Source organism: Festucalex cinctus, chromosome 19 (genome assembly GCF_051991245.1).
Source record: "Festucalex cinctus isolate MCC-2025b chromosome 19, RoL_Fcin_1.0, whole genome shotgun sequence".
NCBI lineage: Eukaryota > Metazoa > Chordata > Actinopteri > Syngnathiformes > Syngnathidae > Festucalex > Festucalex cinctus.
Window position 1 is genome coordinate 15,524,828 of NC_135429.1, and position 19,002 is coordinate 15,543,829.

The 19,002-nt window shown below is 39.6% G+C and overlaps 3 protein-coding genes across 3 annotated transcripts; 1 reads left to right on the plus strand and 2 right to left on the minus strand.

Moving 5' to 3' along the window:
* Nucleotides 1-111: 111 nt before the first annotated feature.
* On the minus strand, nt 112-5,238 carry LOC144007773 (homeobox protein MOX-2-like). The gene is made up of 3 exons (XM_077507648.1): nt 4,830-5,238; nt 3,571-3,743; nt 112-339 (listed from the first exon to the last, which is right to left on the minus strand). The coding sequence occupies exons 1-3, from the start codon at nt 5,236-5,238 to the stop codon at nt 112-114; spliced, it is 810 nt and encodes a 269-aa protein (XP_077363774.1).
* Nucleotides 5,239-7,063: 1,825 nt separating this feature from the next.
* On the minus strand, nt 7,064-12,408 carry LOC144007625 (triple functional domain protein-like). The gene is made up of 16 exons (XM_077507424.1): nt 12,350-12,408; nt 12,065-12,211; nt 11,872-11,983; nt 11,501-11,616; nt 11,296-11,421; nt 10,771-10,965; nt 10,445-10,560; nt 10,220-10,286; nt 10,022-10,131; nt 9,615-9,681; nt 9,435-9,527; nt 9,259-9,351; nt 7,960-8,071; nt 7,685-7,878; nt 7,513-7,611; nt 7,064-7,233 (listed from the first exon to the last, which is right to left on the minus strand). Exons 3-16 carry the CDS (start codon nt 11,972-11,974, stop codon nt 7,153-7,155), a joined length of 1,572 nt encoding a protein of 523 aa, XP_077363550.1. The 5' UTR covers nt 11,975-11,983; nt 12,065-12,211; nt 12,350-12,408; the 3' UTR covers nt 7,064-7,152.
* Nucleotides 12,409-14,214: 1,806 nt separating this feature from the next.
* Nucleotides 14,215-18,977, plus strand: LOC144007985 (triple functional domain protein-like). Its single transcript, XM_077507989.1, has 11 exons — nt 14,215-14,337; nt 15,544-15,746; nt 15,885-16,031; nt 16,117-16,228; nt 16,485-16,600; nt 16,680-16,805; nt 17,139-17,333; nt 17,987-18,098; nt 18,180-18,373; nt 18,447-18,545; nt 18,825-18,977. Exons 2-11 carry the CDS (start codon nt 15,591-15,593, stop codon nt 18,903-18,905), a joined length of 1,338 nt encoding a protein of 445 aa, XP_077364115.1. The 5' UTR covers nt 14,215-14,337; nt 15,544-15,590; the 3' UTR covers nt 18,906-18,977.
* Nucleotides 18,978-19,002: the final 25 nt, after the last annotated feature.

Genomic DNA, 19,002 nt, shown 5'->3' on the forward strand with positions numbered 1-19,002 from the left:
AATTAAAGAAAAAAAATCTGGATGTACAAATTATCATGCCTGAACAGTCCATCACATATTGTACACTTTCTAGCAACATTTATTTATTTATTTTTTGACTGAGACCACAGGTCATGAGTAAGGATGTTCTGAGCTCAGGTCGCTGTCTGGGCTCTCATCATCTGTCAGTGTTGTGGGTGAGCTTTCTGAGCGTTGGAGTCCTTCGATACCCAAAATCTCAGACGGCAACAATATCCCCTTTTTGACATTCTTCAGTTCTCTCTCGAGTGCTTCTGCCCCCTGTTGGCCACACTTCACCCGCTTCCACTTCATCCTCCTGTTCTGGAACCACACCTTCACCTGAGGGGAATCACAAATCCAATCAGTTATTATGGGCAGTCACTGCTCATCCAAAACCTCTCGTCCTATTAAATAAGCATATGAAATAAGATTCTTTATTTCTTTGCACTCTTGGTTCTAATGTTGCAGGCAGAGGTGTCAAATCCAGCTCCAGAGAATAAAAAAAAAAAACCAAAAACCCTGTCACAGTTTGGCTTTAGTCACAGGTGCTTCTACTCAATCGGCAGGTAAACAAACTCGCAGAGCTGGCAGTTGAGTAGCTTTCATTTCACCCTTTTGTGAAAATCAGTTTTCCATCATCCAGCCATCCATTTATCCATTTTCTATATACCAATTAACCTCACTCTGCTCTCGGGTGGGCTAGGCGAACTGACTCTGTAGTTAGGTGAGTCATAACAGACAGGTAGAAATGTTTGTGCACTCCCTGATGACGTTTTGTGCAAAATTAACAACAATGCTTAGCAATATGTAGAAAACATTACGCAGCTACCAGCCCAGCATTTTTTACACAAAAATCAGTGTGCAGGGGAGGGAGAGCTAAAACCGTTTGCTAGCATAATGTTTTGCCCTTTAGATTTTACTGATTAAATGATTTCAAAGCCTTGCTGCTTACTGAGAAATTGTCATTTATATATATATATATATATATATATAAGAGAAACTCAAAAAAAAAAAAAAAATTCTATATATAATATAGCCTATTCGGTCCCAGTCTAAACAGAGTAAACTTTGCACTCAGAAGAAAGCAAAATTATATATTCATTTTCACGGGGGACACATTCCGCACCCACCCATGGTAGGTGAATTTCCGCGAAGTAGAGGTCATAAAATAAAAAATAATAAAATAAGAATAAAAATCATTCTAAATAACGCTAATACCTTAACTCATTGAATCTTAGCTATTTTCATTGGAGAAACCCCTTCAATACCAGCCATTTTTGACTTGCAAGGCCCACAGAATATTGTGTTCTTGTAACTAGTGAATCAGTGCATGGGCTATAGGTACTACACAAATGAAAAGCAACGACAAAAAAATGGCATTTTATAGTAAATTAAGATTAGCAAAATGTTGTTTTTTGTTTGTTTGTTCCTACTTGCATTATGGGTGTGTTGGGTTCTGTTGGGTCTGTGCATTTTATTCCACAAAACCCTGATCATTGACAGTATGATAAACAATCACTTCTTGGTTGCAGATCTTAATAGCCAGTAAATAATGAGTATGCACATTTTTGGTTAGCCTACTCCATAATTATACTGCTGGATTGCACAAATGAAAAAATACGGTAATCAGATTACGACTGATTATAGAATGGCAGCCAATTCCAGGGTGATGATTGGTAAATGAGAACTTTGAGAGGGAACTGGTCCCATATTGATGAAATGTAAACCACTAAAAAAAAATAAATGTACTTGTGTTGCCAAACAGTGTCAATACAAATCAAGGATTTTTACTTGCAGCAAAATTAATAATACATTTGAAAGTGTTTCTATGCTTCTGACTCTCCCTAATACTACCCCTAGCAAAAAGTATGGAATCACCAGTCAAACTCACTCATACGTTTTATTCTGTAGATCAAACTCAGATAAAAAGCATGAAACAGTCGTAAGGTCATTCCAAAGTGCAACATCTTGGTATTTAGAAACACTAAAAGAAATTAAGAAAAACATTGTGCTGGTCAGTAAACGTTACTTTTATAGAGCAAGTGCGGGGAAATAAATATGGAATCACTACATTCTGAGGAAAAAAAAAATATGGAATCACTCCATTTTGAGCAGAAAATAAGGACACACCCAGTCAATTTCCTTTCCTTAATTGGGCACCTGCCTCAAATGTCATCTGCTCGTTAGTCAGCAGTTAAAAACAGTGCAGTTATCACACCTTGTAGGGCTGCTGGACCAAGTGGATTGGCAGAATCATGGCTCCAACAAGGGAGATGTCTCTTGAGACCAAAGACAGGATTATCAAACTTCTTGAAGAAGGTAACTCTACACGTATGGTTGCCAAAGATGTGGGCTGGCCACAGTCAGCTGTATCGAAGATCTGGACCAGGTACAAACAGCTTGGGAAGGTTGTTAAAGTCAAGCGTACTGGTAGACCAAGGAAGACATCTAAGCGTCAAGACAAACAACTAAAGGCCATATGTCTTGAAAACAGAAAATGCACAACAAGACAAATGAAGAAGAAATGGGAGGAAGCTGGAGTCAGTGTATGTGACAGAATTCTGCAAAATCGCTTCAAGGAAATGGGATTTATATAGAGGAAAGCTTAAAGGAAACCATCATTGACGCTTAAACAAAAAAGAACAAGACTGCAATGGGCTAAGGAGAGGCAATCATGGACTGTGGATGACTGGATGAAGGTTATCTTCAGTGATGAGTCACGAATCTGCATGGGACCAGGCGATGACTCTGGAACTTTTGTTTGGTGCCGTTCCTGTGAGATTTACAAAGAGGACTGCCTAAAGAAAACTTCCAAATTCCCACAGTCCTTGATGATATGGGGCTGCATGTCAGGCAAAGGCACTGGGGTTAAATCTTCAATAAATGCAAAAGTTTACATTGACATTTTGGGCAGCTTTCTTTCCCTTCAATTGAAATAATGTTTGGGGATGATGAAATCATTTTCCAAGATACCACAGAGCAAAAACTGTGAAAGCCTTCCTTGGAGAAAGACGCATCCAGTCATTGTCATGGCCTGTAAATAGCCCAGATCTCAACCCAATTGAAAACCTGTGGTGGAAATTAAAAAAAAAAAAAAAGGTCCACATCAAGGCTCCCACCTGCAAAGATGATCTGGCAACTGCAATCAAAGAGAGTTGGCAGCAGATTGATGAAGAATACTGTTTGTCACTCATCAAGTCATGCCTCAAAGACTGCAAGCTGTCATAAAAGCCAGAGGTGGTGCCACTAAATACTAGTCATGTGTTTTGATTGTTTTTCTTTCTGTTTTTCATGATTCCATTTTTTTTTCATCAGAATGGAGTGATCCCATATTTATTACCCTGCACTTGCTCTATAAAACTAACATTCAATGACCAGCACAATGTTTTTTCTTCATTTCTTTTAGTGTTTCTGAAAGCCAAGATGTTGCACTTTGGAATTACCTTATGACTGTTTCATGCTTTTTATCTGAGTTTGATCTACAGAATAAAACGTCTGAGTGAGTGCTCGTCCAAGACTGGTGATTCCATACCTTTTGCTAGGGGTTGTACAAACAAACAAGTACCGTACCTGTCGTTCCGTCAGGTCGAGGTTGACTGCTATTTCATAACGTCTCAGTCTGGTCAAATAGTTGCGGTGCGCGAACTCGGACTCCAGTTCCTGAATCTGTTCTTTTGTGAAGGCTGTGCGTTCCTTTCTGGGCTTGTTGATCATGTCTGACTTATAGCCCCCGTCTTGGGACTCTGAAATGAAAAGCAGAACATTTTCCAGTTAGTCGACCAAAGTGTGGGGGAGCAGAGTAAAAAGGGGGGTGCTGTTCTAATAAGAAAACACAGGATTTGGAAATGTTTTGGTTGTGATCTATAAAGATTATACAGTTTCAATATGTATTTATTCAACTTCAATGCTCTTTTGCAAACTAAATCAATTCTTTGTCAACGCTTACTACCAAAGTACACAAAATGCAACACATCAAAACATGCTTTCCTTTTTGAAGTTACTTAAAAAAATAATTTCCTGTAGTTAGGAATTGGATGCTGATTTGTGCATATTTAAAAATCATAGTCCATTTATACAGATATGTCTGAAGAAAAAAAAATTGCCATAATACTTTAGCTTCAGTGCCAAATAACTTAGAGCTAAAAAAAAAAAAAAAATTAATGTGGTTTTCTGCTGCTGGCAGCTTCCTCATATTTTTTTTTTTTTCACAGAGCTTCAGTTTCTCGGTCAACACAACGTCTCTCTCGGGGAATCTGAAAATTCTCCACATGGCATGATCTCCAAAACCGCTTGTCAGTGTTGATAAATGATTTAAACACCAACATTCTCGGATATTTCCTTTTTAGTCTCTTTTACTGTTCAATGATTTATAGTGCAATTGTTCACATACAAGCCTTTAAAAAAAATAACCAGAATGAGATTTTATGCCAATGATCCAACACTTGATTTATTTATTTATTTTTTTAACTGGAATTCAACCAATACAGTACGGCGCTAAGGAGGAAGAGGTCATGACCTCTATGTTGCCTTTGTGAGGAGCCAAGTTCCAGATTTAAACAAAACAATCGTGTTTTAATCGCTTTTGGGTCACATCATTAAATGGAATTTGAGTGTTTGGAAATCTGCATGATTCTGTGGACACAATGAATAAACAATTTGCGTGTTTTTTTTTAGACATAAACCAAATACTCTTAAATCATACATTTAACTCTTTTGATCAAATTATCAAATTCGCAAATCTGCAACACTTTATGATTTAAATACATGCTTAAACCAAATAAATAAAATTGTAATAACAAAAGTTGAAGATATCTATTACACAAACTTACCTTTAGGAGTCATCCTGTCAGCTTCATCCGATGACAGACTCTTCTGACTGTATTCCTCACAGGATGTTCCCGTAGGTTCCCCACTGGGTTTTGTACCACACGAATTTACATCCCCGGACGATAATTCTGAAGCGGCGTTCTCGAGTGGCGGCAATCTGTTGCCGTTCCGAGCGCGAGGAGAAGAGATCTGCTGAGAGATGAGCCACGGGTCATTTTCTTGCTGAGGGTAGCAGGATTGTTGTTGCCGCTGGGGAAGGTGGACTTTGTGAGCTGAGTCTTCTCCTTCTTGGTAGTTACAGGAAGGTGAGAGGTCACTGTGGCTGCATAGAGGCAACTGGGTAATGGCAGGAAGTATGTCCTGTGCTGGTGTGTGCGGGCTGCGCAAACAACCAAATAGGGAGTGATCCATGGCGGGGGAACGTCACGAAAACCTCACTCCAGGAAGGTTGGAGGAAACCAGCCACTTTCTTGAGAAATAAGAAATCAAGGATGAGGGATGCCTTTGCAGATCTCCAACAAAATCCAGTTGAAGGACCGCAGATTATCGTTGAAAAGGCCAAGCATGAAAAACTAAATAAGTAAATAGAAGCTGAAGAGGCACACTGATGGCAGCAAGGAAGGTCAAGACCACTTCAGCAGAGGTTATGCTGGAAAGGAGAGGGAGAGGGGGATGAAGGGAGGAGGCGGCAGTGGAGAATATTACATACAAGTTGTAACCTGAGATGAAGGCCGGTTCATTGCCTCACTACGACTAACCATATTTATTTAACAATGCACTAAAACTGAACTATGCTAGCTCAAAATATAAAAGTTTCCCATTCAGGTGCTTAAATGGAAATGTGATGCTAATAAGCACAATTTGCTAGCACACTGTTAAAAAAAAAAAAAAAAAAGTCGGGCAATTTAAAGTTTGAATTTTTCATTTTGTGAAATTTGAAAAATTTACAGAAACTATTGAACCCCAATTTAAACGGCAACTCCCCCGGAAAAAAAAAAAAAAGATTTAAATGGAAATGTGACACTTTCTAATAAGCACAATTTGCGAGCACACTATAAAAAAAAAAAGTCGGTCAATTTGTTTGAATTTTTCATTTTGTGAAATTTAAAAAATTTACAGAAACTATTGAACCCCAACTTAAACGGCAACCCCCCCCCCACACACACACATTTCTAGATTTTAATGGAAATGTGATGCTTTCTAATAAGCACAATTTGCTAGCACACTGTAAAAAAAAGTCGGGCAATTTAATGTTTTAATTTTTTATTTTGTGAAATTTGAAAAATGTACAGAAACTATTGAACCCCAACTTAAACGCCCCCCCCCCCCCCCACACACACACACACACACACAGAATTTAGAGATTTAAATGTAAATGTGATGCTTTCTAATAAGCACCGCAAAACCGCGAGACTGACAGAGGAGAGAGAAGAGACAAAGTGATGGTTCACCACGTCGAACAGCTCCTTCTCTGGAACACGATTCCTCAGGGTTTTTACGGCACCTCACCACCAGTAAATTTCCAAAGATTAAATTCCAGGTAAGAATGTTGATGATTGTACTCACGATGTTTGGTCATGATGGTTTTGGTGGGTGCACAAGTAATGTAGTTCAATTCGTGGACGTCCTAAAAGTATAACAAACCGGAGACGTTTCAGAGAAGTTGCTTCATAGCTCAGTAAAAGACGCGTTCACGCGTGTGGTACATGCATGGGATTTATTGACGTATTCATGGACGCTAAATGGATGTTGTCGCTCAACAATGCACCACCGAACTTTGACAATTAACGTCTTCGGAAAGTATATACTGTACTGTAGATCCCTTTTATCTTCATATACAGTGAGAATGATAATTTAGCTTTACATGATGAACATAATGTGCCCAACAGAATGCATAACCAACTAAGTGCCTGTGAACATCCTGACCTACTTTGCACATTATTATTATTATTTACAATGAAATTATTGACAGAGTGCATTACATACAAGTAGAGTCGCGTTCAACTGTCTCCAGGATCAACAAACTGCGAATATATTACAACAATAATGGCGGAATAAAATACACACATGGCTCGTTTTATCAGTTTGGAGCAAAGAAACTTATATGCACTGCAACAAAAGGAACACTGTTTATATGAGTAAAGCGCCCCCAAGTGGACAAATATAGTACTTGAATCAAACAGTAACAACAATGTAGGACAGTTTGAGAGCTCTGACATGAAACACAAACACATCGTTTAGTTTGGCCACCACTTTATATATATACACCACTTTTATATAAACATATATACAACAGAGAAAGAAAAACTCCTTCGACAGTCAGGGTCATCTCAGGTGCATGGAGGGCTCTTGGATCACCGTCCTCAGATGTTGGATCCAGTCGTCCTTGCTCTGCATGTTGGATGCCTGTTGATTAGGATGACAGTCAAATGTTAAGACCAGTGTTGGGCAAGTTACTTCCAAAATGTAACATATTCCATATTACGAGTTACTTGCATTTGAAAGTAAAACGTTTCTTTACAATATTACCATCTGTGTCGAGTAACTCAAGTTTAAGTTACTTTTAAGTTACATATCGAACATATTGTCAAGAATTTTTGGGGGGTTGACTTCCCCTTTAATGTGAGTACAATGTGAGGAAATCCCACATGGGTGAAATCTTCGATGTATGTTAGAACATCGAACCTGAATAACAATGACGCCCGACGTCGGCGAGCTTCTCAACCAAATTGCAAACTTGCAGGGGTCTCCATCAATATGTTCGTTCAACGCCAACGTGGAGGTCTGGTGAGAAAACGGATTGACAGTCTTTATTGGGAATGTTGCATCGATGGAAAGCGTGTTCAATCGGACTCACAAAGAGTTTGCCCGTGTAGATGTATTTGCCTACGACGTTGGAGTCCTTGACCTCCTTGCTGAATACAAGGGACCTCTGGAAGAGGAAGACGTGCCTCTTTTTCACCCGTCTGGGGCTCAGCGGCTTTGGACTCCACATTTGGATGGAATCATGGAACATCAGCTCGCCTTGTGACTCAATGTCCTCATCCAAATCTGAGTGAGGAAAAAGGGAATGTAAGCAAATGACACCTCAACATTGAATGAATTGTGGTCTTCCTGTCCGTGTTCTGTCACCTTGCAGCATTGAGAGATGCATGGCATTGTTGGCTCTCTTTGGAATGCTGAGCATCACCTCCAGGGCCTCCTTGACCTCGCCTTCCTCTTCATCACAGCAGGTTAGCAGCTCCTGAAAAAAACCAAAAAACAAGTTGTCTACTCAAAGTATTGTAGTACTGTATACTCTGGATATGTTTGCAATCTGTTCATACAAAGTTTTGATGCCTTCAGTGAGAATCTACAAAGTAACCAGTCATGAGAATAAAGCAAATATATTGGATGAAGAAAATGTGTCCAAACTTTTGGCCTGTACTCTACATAGAAACAAATTCATGAATTTACTTTACAGGGTCTTTAAAGGGGAAGTCGAGCCAAAAATATTCTTTAAAATAACATATTGCGTGTGGCCCCATTAGTCTTAACACGGAATTCTGCTGACTAATGCGTTTGTGGAATGCGAATTAAGCAGGAAAATCCACCTGGGTATCAGTCTCAGGGGGCGGCCATTTTGGGGTCCACCCATTTTGCCCCCCCAGGGTCCCTAATTTCACAATGGTGCAATTGAAAAAAAAAAAAAAAATCTGAGGTTGCACCAGTGCAACCAAAGCTGAACTAGGATAAAACAACACTCCTCAACACTGTAGTGAAAGCCTAATATGGTTTGGCAACAGACATACGTATCTTGGCCTCAACCAATCAGAGAGTGAAGGGGGAGAGCCACCTCTGATTGGCCGTGGTCCAGATATTCCTCTGTTTTTGTGTGTTTTTTTTTAACTTTAATTTAATGAACACTGTCAAAAAAATATCTCTGTAAGCACGTGTGATTTTCTGTACATTTGAAAATGCATGTTGCACAGTCACCACTTTCATGAAAAAAGTGTGCTTTAAGTTTAAATGTGTATAAAGCGTGTGGGAGTGGTAAAATTAACTCATTGACTGCCATTGACGGAAAAAGACGTCAAATAATGCATTTTTGCTGGGCGGGCAGTGAATGTGTTTAACACAATGTGCCAATATATTTTGTGATTATATTGCAGCATCCTTTTTTCCTTTTTTCTTTTTTTAAGGCAAATTTTGCTTAAAAATCCGTCAATTTTGGTTACATCTCATCTTAACTCATTGACTGCCATTGACGGAAAAAGACGTCAAATAATGCATTTTTGCTGGGCTGGCAGTGAATGTGTTAATAAAAGACATTTTTATGTATCAGTATGATCTCTATGTCACAGATTTTCACCAATCGTGAATCGGTCTAAACATAGTGTTTTCTGTGACAAATTGTGATTCACTGAATAATAATAATAATAATTTGTTTACCTTTAGCAGGAGCTGATACTTTGTGATTCTCTGCACAGGCTTAATCAAGAAGGAGCCGATTGAGAAGGGCAGTTGGTGCCTCTTCTGAATGTTCTGTTAATACATCAAAGAGAGAAAAGAATGTCAGACAATGAAATATGTCGTTTCATTGTGATTATCCTTGATAATTAACTTACACTGAAATAGTTTGCAGCACGCTGCTCCAGAATGAGCTGAGAGGAGTCCGGTTGGTTCTTGCAATAATCCACATACATCTGGAACTTTTCAGCCTACAAAAAAAAAAAAAAAAAAAAAAAAAAAAAATGGATCGAGGTTCTTTCGGAGTCATTTATGACTATTGAGTAAGTGATACATACCCATGTGACAAAGCAATGGCAAACGTCTTCAGTCAATTCAGATTTCTCCAGCGCTGTGAGAAAGATGCTGAAGGAAGAGAGAAAGTTGATCCATTTCAAAATGTGAGTGCACAGTTGCAGTCAAATATTTGCATAAACTTTTTCATTCCATAACATGAACAATCTTTGATTACTGGTTTATGGTAATGTGAGGTAGGCAACGTTTAACAAATGCTAATTGAGTGTGAGAAGCTGATTTATTTTGTTTGGTCCATTCTGTGTAAAGAGCTAATTGAACACTAGGAGGAGCTATAACAACATCATAAGGGCTCATTTTGCTTTGCTTTCTTTCTTTTTTTTATTTTAGCTGAGTGGACAAAGCTCCTCTGGGAGAAAAAGAAAAAAAAAAGTGTCATTGCAATGCTTACTTATGGTGGAATTCATAAAGATCTTCCAAATTCCCAAAGATGACATGCTGCTTATTGAGGATTTCTGGAAGTATCTCCGCCATCCCGTTGGTCATCTCCGACAGGTAAATCTGCATGAAGTCACACAAAAGTTCACTTGAGCTTCTTTTAGCGTTAAAAACAAACAAAACAAAACATGTAAACAGAAGCGAAACTCACATCAATGCATTCCCGCAGGTCTTGCACGTACGCCTTCTCCGTCTCAATCAGCTCTGCAATGATGAACCTAAACAAAAACATTGAACAAGGCACTGAAATCTTGCAAATGTATTTTGCATGAGTCAATAACTAAACCACAATCTGCCTTAGTTGAATTCAATCAAGCCACCCCTCGTGTCTTGAACTGCATTTGCAACTTCACAAATAGTATCATGAATCACTTACACTTGTTTGCGTGCAGACTTTCTTTTCTCCTCGTCGACTTGATGAGTGTTAAACCTCAACTTGACATTTGACCCCAGAACTGTGGCAGGAATGACATCCGGTTGGAGATCCTGAATCTGAAAAATGAGAGACAGAATGCATAATGCATAATTGTCTTACTGGAAATGTAGGTCAATGAATCTGTTGACCTAAGATACTTTTTAAGTACTTTTACTTTAATTTGGTTTTGACAATGACTCAAAAAAAAGTAAGGCAATTGGATTTGCAACTTTTGATTCAATTAGATTGAATGATGTAAAATTGACAGTGTCTGAATGTCGACTTACAGCCTTGTTGGCGTGGGACGAGGTACCCAAGTTCTTCTCCATGCTGCGGTTGTGTTTGTCCATTCGCAGGTGAAAGTCCTGGAAGCAATTTGCCAATTCGGTCGCCCGTTTCTTGATCTCGCAAGCGTGACGGTGACCTTTGCCGCAGTAGTCGTCCGCCTGTTGGATGAGCAACTTCACGCACTCCTCCGTTTCCTGCAGATGAGTGAAAAAGAGTATTTTTGCATGCTTGTATTAGAAATTAATATTTGTGTTGGACGTTGCTGCACTGAAAAGTTTCTAGACAGGAAAATAGTTTACTGCTATTAACAATGTGTGAATTACAAACACAATAGAAAGGAAAAAGAAATGATCATTTATAATGTCTTATTTTTAATAAAACTTTTTTGGCACCTTGGAAAAAATAATCACATATTACATCGCAATTGCAATATTTAATTGTGTTCGCATTTAGATTATGTTTCAAAATTGTTCACCCCTAGCTTGCATCCAAATGTCAAAGCAAGCGTGTGACGTGCAACCCACCTTGGCAATGATGCGCAAGTCCTCGCCATCTTGCAAAAGCTCCTGCCTGCTTTTGTGGATGCGAGAGCCAGTGGAGAGGTGTGTGGACAGGTAAACCTCACCCATGTCCTGAATGGTCCTAAGCAGCTAAAAACAAACAAATAGACGTGTGATGTTTTTGGTTGAGTCTCATGAGGAAGTAAGAGACGAATGTTTTCTAACTGACCTGTTTGGCCCGACGTTCAAATGCCACAAAACTCTGACACTGCTCCAAACTCTCCTTCCTCATGTTCCACAAGTTAAGGACACGATCTTCTCTCTCCAGCAGGTCAGCAAGGATTTCTATGACAACAAAATAAAAACCACACATCAGGATAACTGAGATGATGAAAGATTAGATAAAACAGCATTTTACAATTCTTAAAATTATTTACAATATTTTACAATTTTCTAGTAGTGCTTTGAATAATTTTTCACAGACAATTTGTGCTCAATTAAAGACACTGATTTGTACAATTTTCTTATGCCAGCATTTGGTTACGGCTATATGAATCCCTTCGTTTTGCTAAATACATTAATTATTTTGTCCAAACTGACTTTGAACTTCTCCCTTTTGTGCGTCATCGTGACTCTGCATTCCCATCTTGACACCGTCCCTTTCCATGTACTTCAAGAAGATTTCTGTGATTCTACTGACCATACTGCACGCCTGAGTAACAAAAAAAGACAAACACTTAAATTAAAAGATATCACAATGCAACTACGTTTATCTTCCAGGTGTCATTTGAACCTTGAGGAAGACTTCCTTCTGCTCCAAGTGTTTCCTGATCCTGAGGGTCAATTCCGCCTCACATTTGGGGTGGAGATTGTCCGCTCCTCCGCACCAGTCGTCCTCTCGCTGATAGTCCTGCTCCAGGCAGTCCAACACATGGCACACCTGCAAGGGAGAAATGAAGTCAGTCCATGATGTTCTTCTTCTTCCCCAGAATTGCGTGTGTTCAAATTAGCCATCAAGGTAGGTTCATTCATTTTATGGAGTCAAACGTCAAACATTGACATCTAATGCATGTCCTACTTTTTCTGAGGTGTTGTAGAAGGCCACAGAAACGACAACCAGCTTGAGTTTTCTTGGTGTTTTGCTCAAGAGCTGCGGCCAGTCAAATGTCGCACCCTCTGCGCAGTCTCTGTCCAGGTCCATGTCCTGGGTTCTGGATTTTCGAAAGCAGAACATCCTTTTTGTGTGCACTGCTCAACTTTCAAAGCACTCTGGTGGGACTTCTGTAGGCAAGAGGTGGAGAACAGTCAGAAGATTGTTGCCACAAAGAAAGCACGATTTCATGGCAGCATTTCTGATTATATTGCCCAACTTACACAACAAAAACAAAACAATAGCAGCTGTAATAAAATGTTGTACATAAATTGCACATTAAACATAAATACAGTTAAAAATAATAATGAAAATCAGTTGTTTTTACAGCGGGAAACCAGCAGCTGTGGTACCAGGGAAATTCTGTCAGAAATCTGTCAGAACAGCTTTTTTATTTTACTGGTATTGAATGTACAATAAACAGACTCTGCATGTAAATTGTACAGAAGAAAATAGTATAAAAGCAGCAAATGAAGATGAAGTACCATTTCCAGGCACATGCTGCTGTTATACTATTTTATGTATCAGATTCTGTTTATTGTACATTCAATACCATAGAATAACAAAGTTGTTCAGTTGTTTACATTCATCGACACTATTTATTTATTTATTTATTTATTTATTTATTTATTTATTTTACATTATTTGCCTGGTAACCACAACAGCCGGGTTTTCCCCTTAAAGACTCCGGATTTTTTTTTTCTTTCTCCAGTGTTATAGCTCCCTCCGTAATGGCGGTTCGACGTACGTCACGCGTCCGATCAGGTTGAATGCAAAATGAAGTTTGAAAATACAGTAACGGCAGATTCCTAGCATAGTTGACAAACGGAAAAAATCTGAACACACAAACTGTCATAAACGCAGTAAGGCCTTGAACACAACGCAGAAAGAGGGCAAATTTGAATTTTAGATGTCACACATATATCCATTCTACCAAATTCAATGCAGTCTATAACCTCAGCAGTCGAACCAAAACGAGAACGTTAAATCAAAACGGAGCCGTTGGGGATTCACAGGCACCCACAACAAGCGCGGTTCTCTCACGTAACGGCTAAAATTGCGCAGTTCACAACAAGTTACACGCAGACGCAAAATCAACACTGAAAGTTTACATAAACATTTTTGGAAAAAGCAACACAAATTAAAGAGGACGTTTGCGAAGCTCTTGTAACGGCTTCCGACTCACAGGCATTACACATTCAATTTGAAATTTTAACGACATATTTGACTTGACAAAACACACACATAGAAAAATAGGAACACCAAAATGCTACGAGTAGCTGACCCACATATTTTGAAAAGTCAGTTTCTAACCAAAAGTTTAACACAGTCCCAGGTACACATTATCATGCATGCGTAATGTAACTCACCTTCAGCTGGTCGAAGTTAACAGCAGGTTGAAATCCAAGGGGAAGGAAAAGAAAGAAGACAAGTCTCTGTTTTTAGATGATATTAGTGTGTAGCTACTCCAAATCTCCACTTCAGCACCGAACAGCGTGCGCCACCATCCACCTCCAAAACTCAGGAAGTTCTGCTCATGCGCAGTTACGCTGTTGCGTCCAGTTGATCAAAGAGGTTCTCGTGACGTCACCTTCTGTGATCTCGACAATAATTTCAGCACCCTGGCCAGGGGCGGACTGACCCACTGCCCTCCGGACCGGCGGCCCACCGGGGATTTCCCGGTCCAGGTACGTGACGTCACGAGAACCTCTTTGATCAACTGGACGCAACAGCGTAATTGCGCATGAGCAGAACTTCGTGAGTTTTGGAGGTGGACGGTGGCGCACGCTGTTCGGTGCTGAAGTGGAGATTTGGAGTAGCAACACACTAATATCATCTAAAAACAGAGACTAATTGTCTTCTTTCTTTTCCTTCCCCTTGGATTTCAACCTGCTGTTAACTTCGAAAAGCTGAAGGTGAGTTGCATTACGCTGCATGATAATGTGTTCCTGGGACTGTTGGCTTTTGGTTAGAAACGGACTTTTCAAAATATGTGGGTCAGCCACTCGTAGCATTTTGATGTTCCTATTTTTCTATGTGTGTGTTTTGTCGAGTCAAATATGTCGTTAAAATACCGAATTGAATGTGTAATGCCTGCGAGTCGGTAGCAGTTACAAGAGCTTCGCAAACGTCCTCTTTAATTTGTGTTGCTTTTTCCAAACTTTTTCTTACGTAAACTTTTAGTATTCATTTTGTGTCGTGCGTCTTGTTGTGAACTGCGCAATTTTAGCCGTGAGAGAACCGCGCTTGTTGTGGGTGCCTGTGAATCGACAGTTGCCCCAACGGCTCCGTTTTGATTTCACGTTCTCGTTTTGGTACGACTGCTTAGGTTATAGACTACATTTAATTTGGTAGAATGTCTACGTGTGATATCAGTAATTCAAATTTGCCTTCTTTTTGCGTTGTCTTAAACCGTTTGAACTATACTGCGTTAATGTGTAGGTGTGTGTGTGTGTTCAATTTTTTTCCATTTGTCAAAGATGCTACAAATCTGCTGTTACTGTATTTTCAAACTTCATTTTGCATTCAGCCTGATCGGACGCGTGACGTACGTCGAACCGCCATTAAGGAGGGAGCTATAACACTAGAGGGAAAAAAAATAAAAATTCCGGAGTCTTTACGGGGAAAACCCGGCTGCTGTGGTTACCAGGCAAATAATGTAAAAAAAAAATAAAATAGTGTCGATGAAATGTAAACAACTTTACTGAACAACTTTGTTATTTTACTGGCATTGAATGTACAATAAACAGAATCTCATACATAACATTGTACTTCATCTTCATTTGCTGCTTTTATACTATTTTGTTCTGTACAATTTACATGCAGAGTCTGTTTATTGTACATTCAATACCAGTAAAATAAACAAGCTGTTCTGACAAATTTCTGACAGAATTTCCCTGGTACCACAGCTGCTGGTTTCCCGCTGTAAAAACAACTGATTTTCATTATTATTTTTAACTGTATTTATGTTTAATGTGCAATTTATGTACAGCGTTTTATTACAGCTGCGATTGTTTTGTTTCTGTTGTGTAAGTTGGGCAATATAATCAGAAATGCTGCCATGAAATCGTGCTTTCTTTGTGGCAACAATCTTCTGATCGTTCTCCACCTCTTGCCTACAGAAGTCCCACCAGAGTGCTTTGAAAGTTGAGCAGTGCACACAAATAGGATGTTCTGCTTTCGAAAATCCAGAACCCAGGACATGGACCTGGACAGAGACTGCGCAGAGGGTGCGACATTCGACTGGCCGCAGCTCTTGAGCAAAACACCAAGAAAACTCAAGCTGGTTGTCGTTTCTGTGGCCTTCTACAAGACCTCAGAAAAAGTAGGACATGCATTAGATGTCAATGTTTGACGTTTGACTCCATAAAATGAATGAACCTACCTTGATGGCTAATTTGAACACACGCAATTCTGGGCAACAAGAAGAACACCATGGACTGACTTGATTTCTCCCTTGCAGGTGTGCCATGTGGTGGACTGCCTGGAGCAGGACTATCAGCGAGAGGACGACTGGTGCGGAGGAGCGGACAATCTCCACCCCAAATGTGAGGCGGATTTGACCCTCAGGATCAGGAAACACTTGGAGCAGAAGGAAGTCTTCCTCAAGGTTCAAATGACACCTGGAAGATACAAACATAGTTTTGCATTGTTATACCTCTTAACTTAAGTGTTTGTCTTTTTTTGTTACTCAGGCGTGCAGTATGGTCAGTAGAATCACAGAAATCTTCTTGAAGTACATGGAAAGGGACGGCGTCAAGATGGGAATGCAGAGTCACGATGACGCACAAAAGCAAGAAGTTCGAAGTCAGTTTGGACAAAATAATTAGATGTATTTAGCAAAACGAAGGGATTCATATAACCGTAACCAAATGCTGGCATAAGAAAATTTTACAAATCAGTGTCTTTAATTGAGCACAAATTGTCTGTGAAAAATTATTCAAAGCACTACTAGAAAATTGTAAAATATTGTAAATAATTGTAAGAATTGTAAAATGCTGTTTTATCTAATCTTTCATCATCTCAGTTACCCTAATGTGTGGTTTTTATTTTGTTGTCATAGAAATCCTTGCTGACCTGCTGGAGAGAGAAGATCGTGTCCTTCACTTGTGGAACATGAAGAAGGAGAGTTTGGAGCAGTGTCAGAGTTTTGTGGCATTTGAACGTCGGGCCAAACAGGTCAGTTAGAAAATATTCGTCTCTTACTTCGTCATGAGACTCAACCAAAAACATCACACGTCTATTTGTTTGTTTGTAGCTGCTTGGGACCATTCAGGACATGGGTGAGGTTTACCTGTCCACACACCTCTCCACTGGCTCTCGCATCCACAAAAGCAGGCAGGAGCTTTTGCAAGATGGCGAGGACTTGCGCATCATTGCCAAGGTGGGTTGCACGTCACACGCTTGCTTTGACATTTGGATGCAAGCTAGGGGTGAACAATTTTGAAACATAATCTAAATGCGAACACAATTAAATATTGCGATTGCGATGTAATATGTGATTATTTTTTTCAAGGTGCCAAAAAAGTTTAATTAAAAATAAGACAATATTATAAATGACCATTTCTTTTTCCTTTCTATTATGTTTGTAATTCACACATTGTTAATAGCAGTAAACTATGTTCCTGTCTAGAAACTTTTCAGTGCAACAACGTCCAACCCAAATATTAATTTCTAATACAAGCATGCAAAAATACTCTTATTCACTCATCTGCAGGAAACGGAGGAGTGCGTGAAGTTGCTCATCCAACAGGCGGACGACTACTGCGACAAAGGTCACCGTCACGCTTGCGAGGTCAAGAAACGGGCGACAGAATTGGCAAATTGCTTCCAGGACTTTCACCTGCGAATGGACAAACACAACCGCAGCATGGAGAAGAACTTGGGTACCTCGTCCCACGCCAACAAGGCTGTAAGTCTACATTCAGACACTGTCAATTTTACATCATTCAATCTAATTGAATCAAAAGTTGCAAATCCAATTGCCTTACTTTTTTTTGAGTCATTGTCAAAACCAAATTAAAGTAAAAGTACTTAAAAAGTTGCTTAGGTCAACAGAGTCTACATTCAGACACATTTTCTTCATCCAATATATTTGCTTTATTCTCATGACTGGTTACTTTGTAGATTCTCACTGAAGGCATCAAAACTGTATGAACAGATGTGGAGTTATGTACTTAAACAAAAGGTGAAATAAAATAACTAAAACATATTTCATATTCAAGATTCTTCAATATAGCCATCCTTTGCTCCGGTTACTTTTTTGCATCCTTTTGTCATTCTTACCTCTGGGAACTCTTTAAAGACTGTTGGAAAACCCTTTCAGGTGACGACCTATTGAAGCTCAACGAGAGAATGCCAAGAATGTTCAAAAAAGTAATCAGAGAAAAGGGTGGCTATTTATTTATGTATTTATTTTATTATTTTAACCTATTTTTGTTAAGGATGTAACTCCACGTGTTCGTTAGTTGTTGTCAGTAATTATAAAGTTTCAGCGAACATATTCAGGGTATACAGTACAACTATACTTTGAGTACACAATTCCCCCCCCCCCCCCCCCCCCAGGAGCTTCTAACCTGCTGTGATGAAGAGGAAGGCGAGGTCAAGGAGGCCCTGGAGGTGATGCTCAGCATTCCAAAGAGAGCCAACAATGCCATGCATCTCTCAATGCTGCAAGGTGACAGAACACGGACAGGAAGACCACAATTCATTCATTGTTGAGGTGTCATTTGCTTACATTCCCTTTTTCCTCACTCAGGTTTCGATGAGGACATTGAGTCACAAGGCGAGCTGATGTTCCATGATTCCATCCAAATGTGGAGTCCAAAGCCGCTGAGCCCCAGACGGGTGAAAAAGAGGCACGTCTTCCTCTTCCAGAGGTCCCTTGTATTCAGCAAGGAGGTCAAGGACTCCAACGTCGTAGGCAAATACATCTACACGGGCAAACTCTTTGTGAGTCCGATTGAACACGCTTTCCATCGATGCAACATTCCCAATAAAGACTGTCAATCCGTTTTCTCACCAGACCTCCACGTTGGCGTTGAACGAACATATTGATGGAGACCCCTGCAAGTTTGCAATTTGGTTGAGAAGCTCGCCGACGTCGGGCGTCATTGTTATTCAGGTTCGATGTTCTAACATACATCGAAGATTTCACCCATGTGGGATTTCCTCACATTGTACTCACATTAAAGGGGAAGTCAACCCCCCAAAAATTCTTGACAATATGTTCGATATGTAACTTAAAAGTAACTTAAACTTGAGTTACTCGACACAGATGGCAATATTGTAAAGAAACGTTTTACTTTCAAATGCAAGTAACTCGTAATATGGAATATGTTACATTTTGGAAGTAACTTGCCCAACACTGGTCTTAACATTTGACTGTCATCCTAATCAACAGGCATCCAACATGCAGAGCAAGGACGACTGGATCCAACATCTGAGGACGGTGATCCAAGAGCCCTCCATGCACCTGAGATGACCCTGACTGTCGAAGGAGTTTTTCTTTCTCTGTTGTATATATGTTTATATAAAAGTGGTGTATATATATAAAGTGGTGGTCAAACGAAACGATGCGT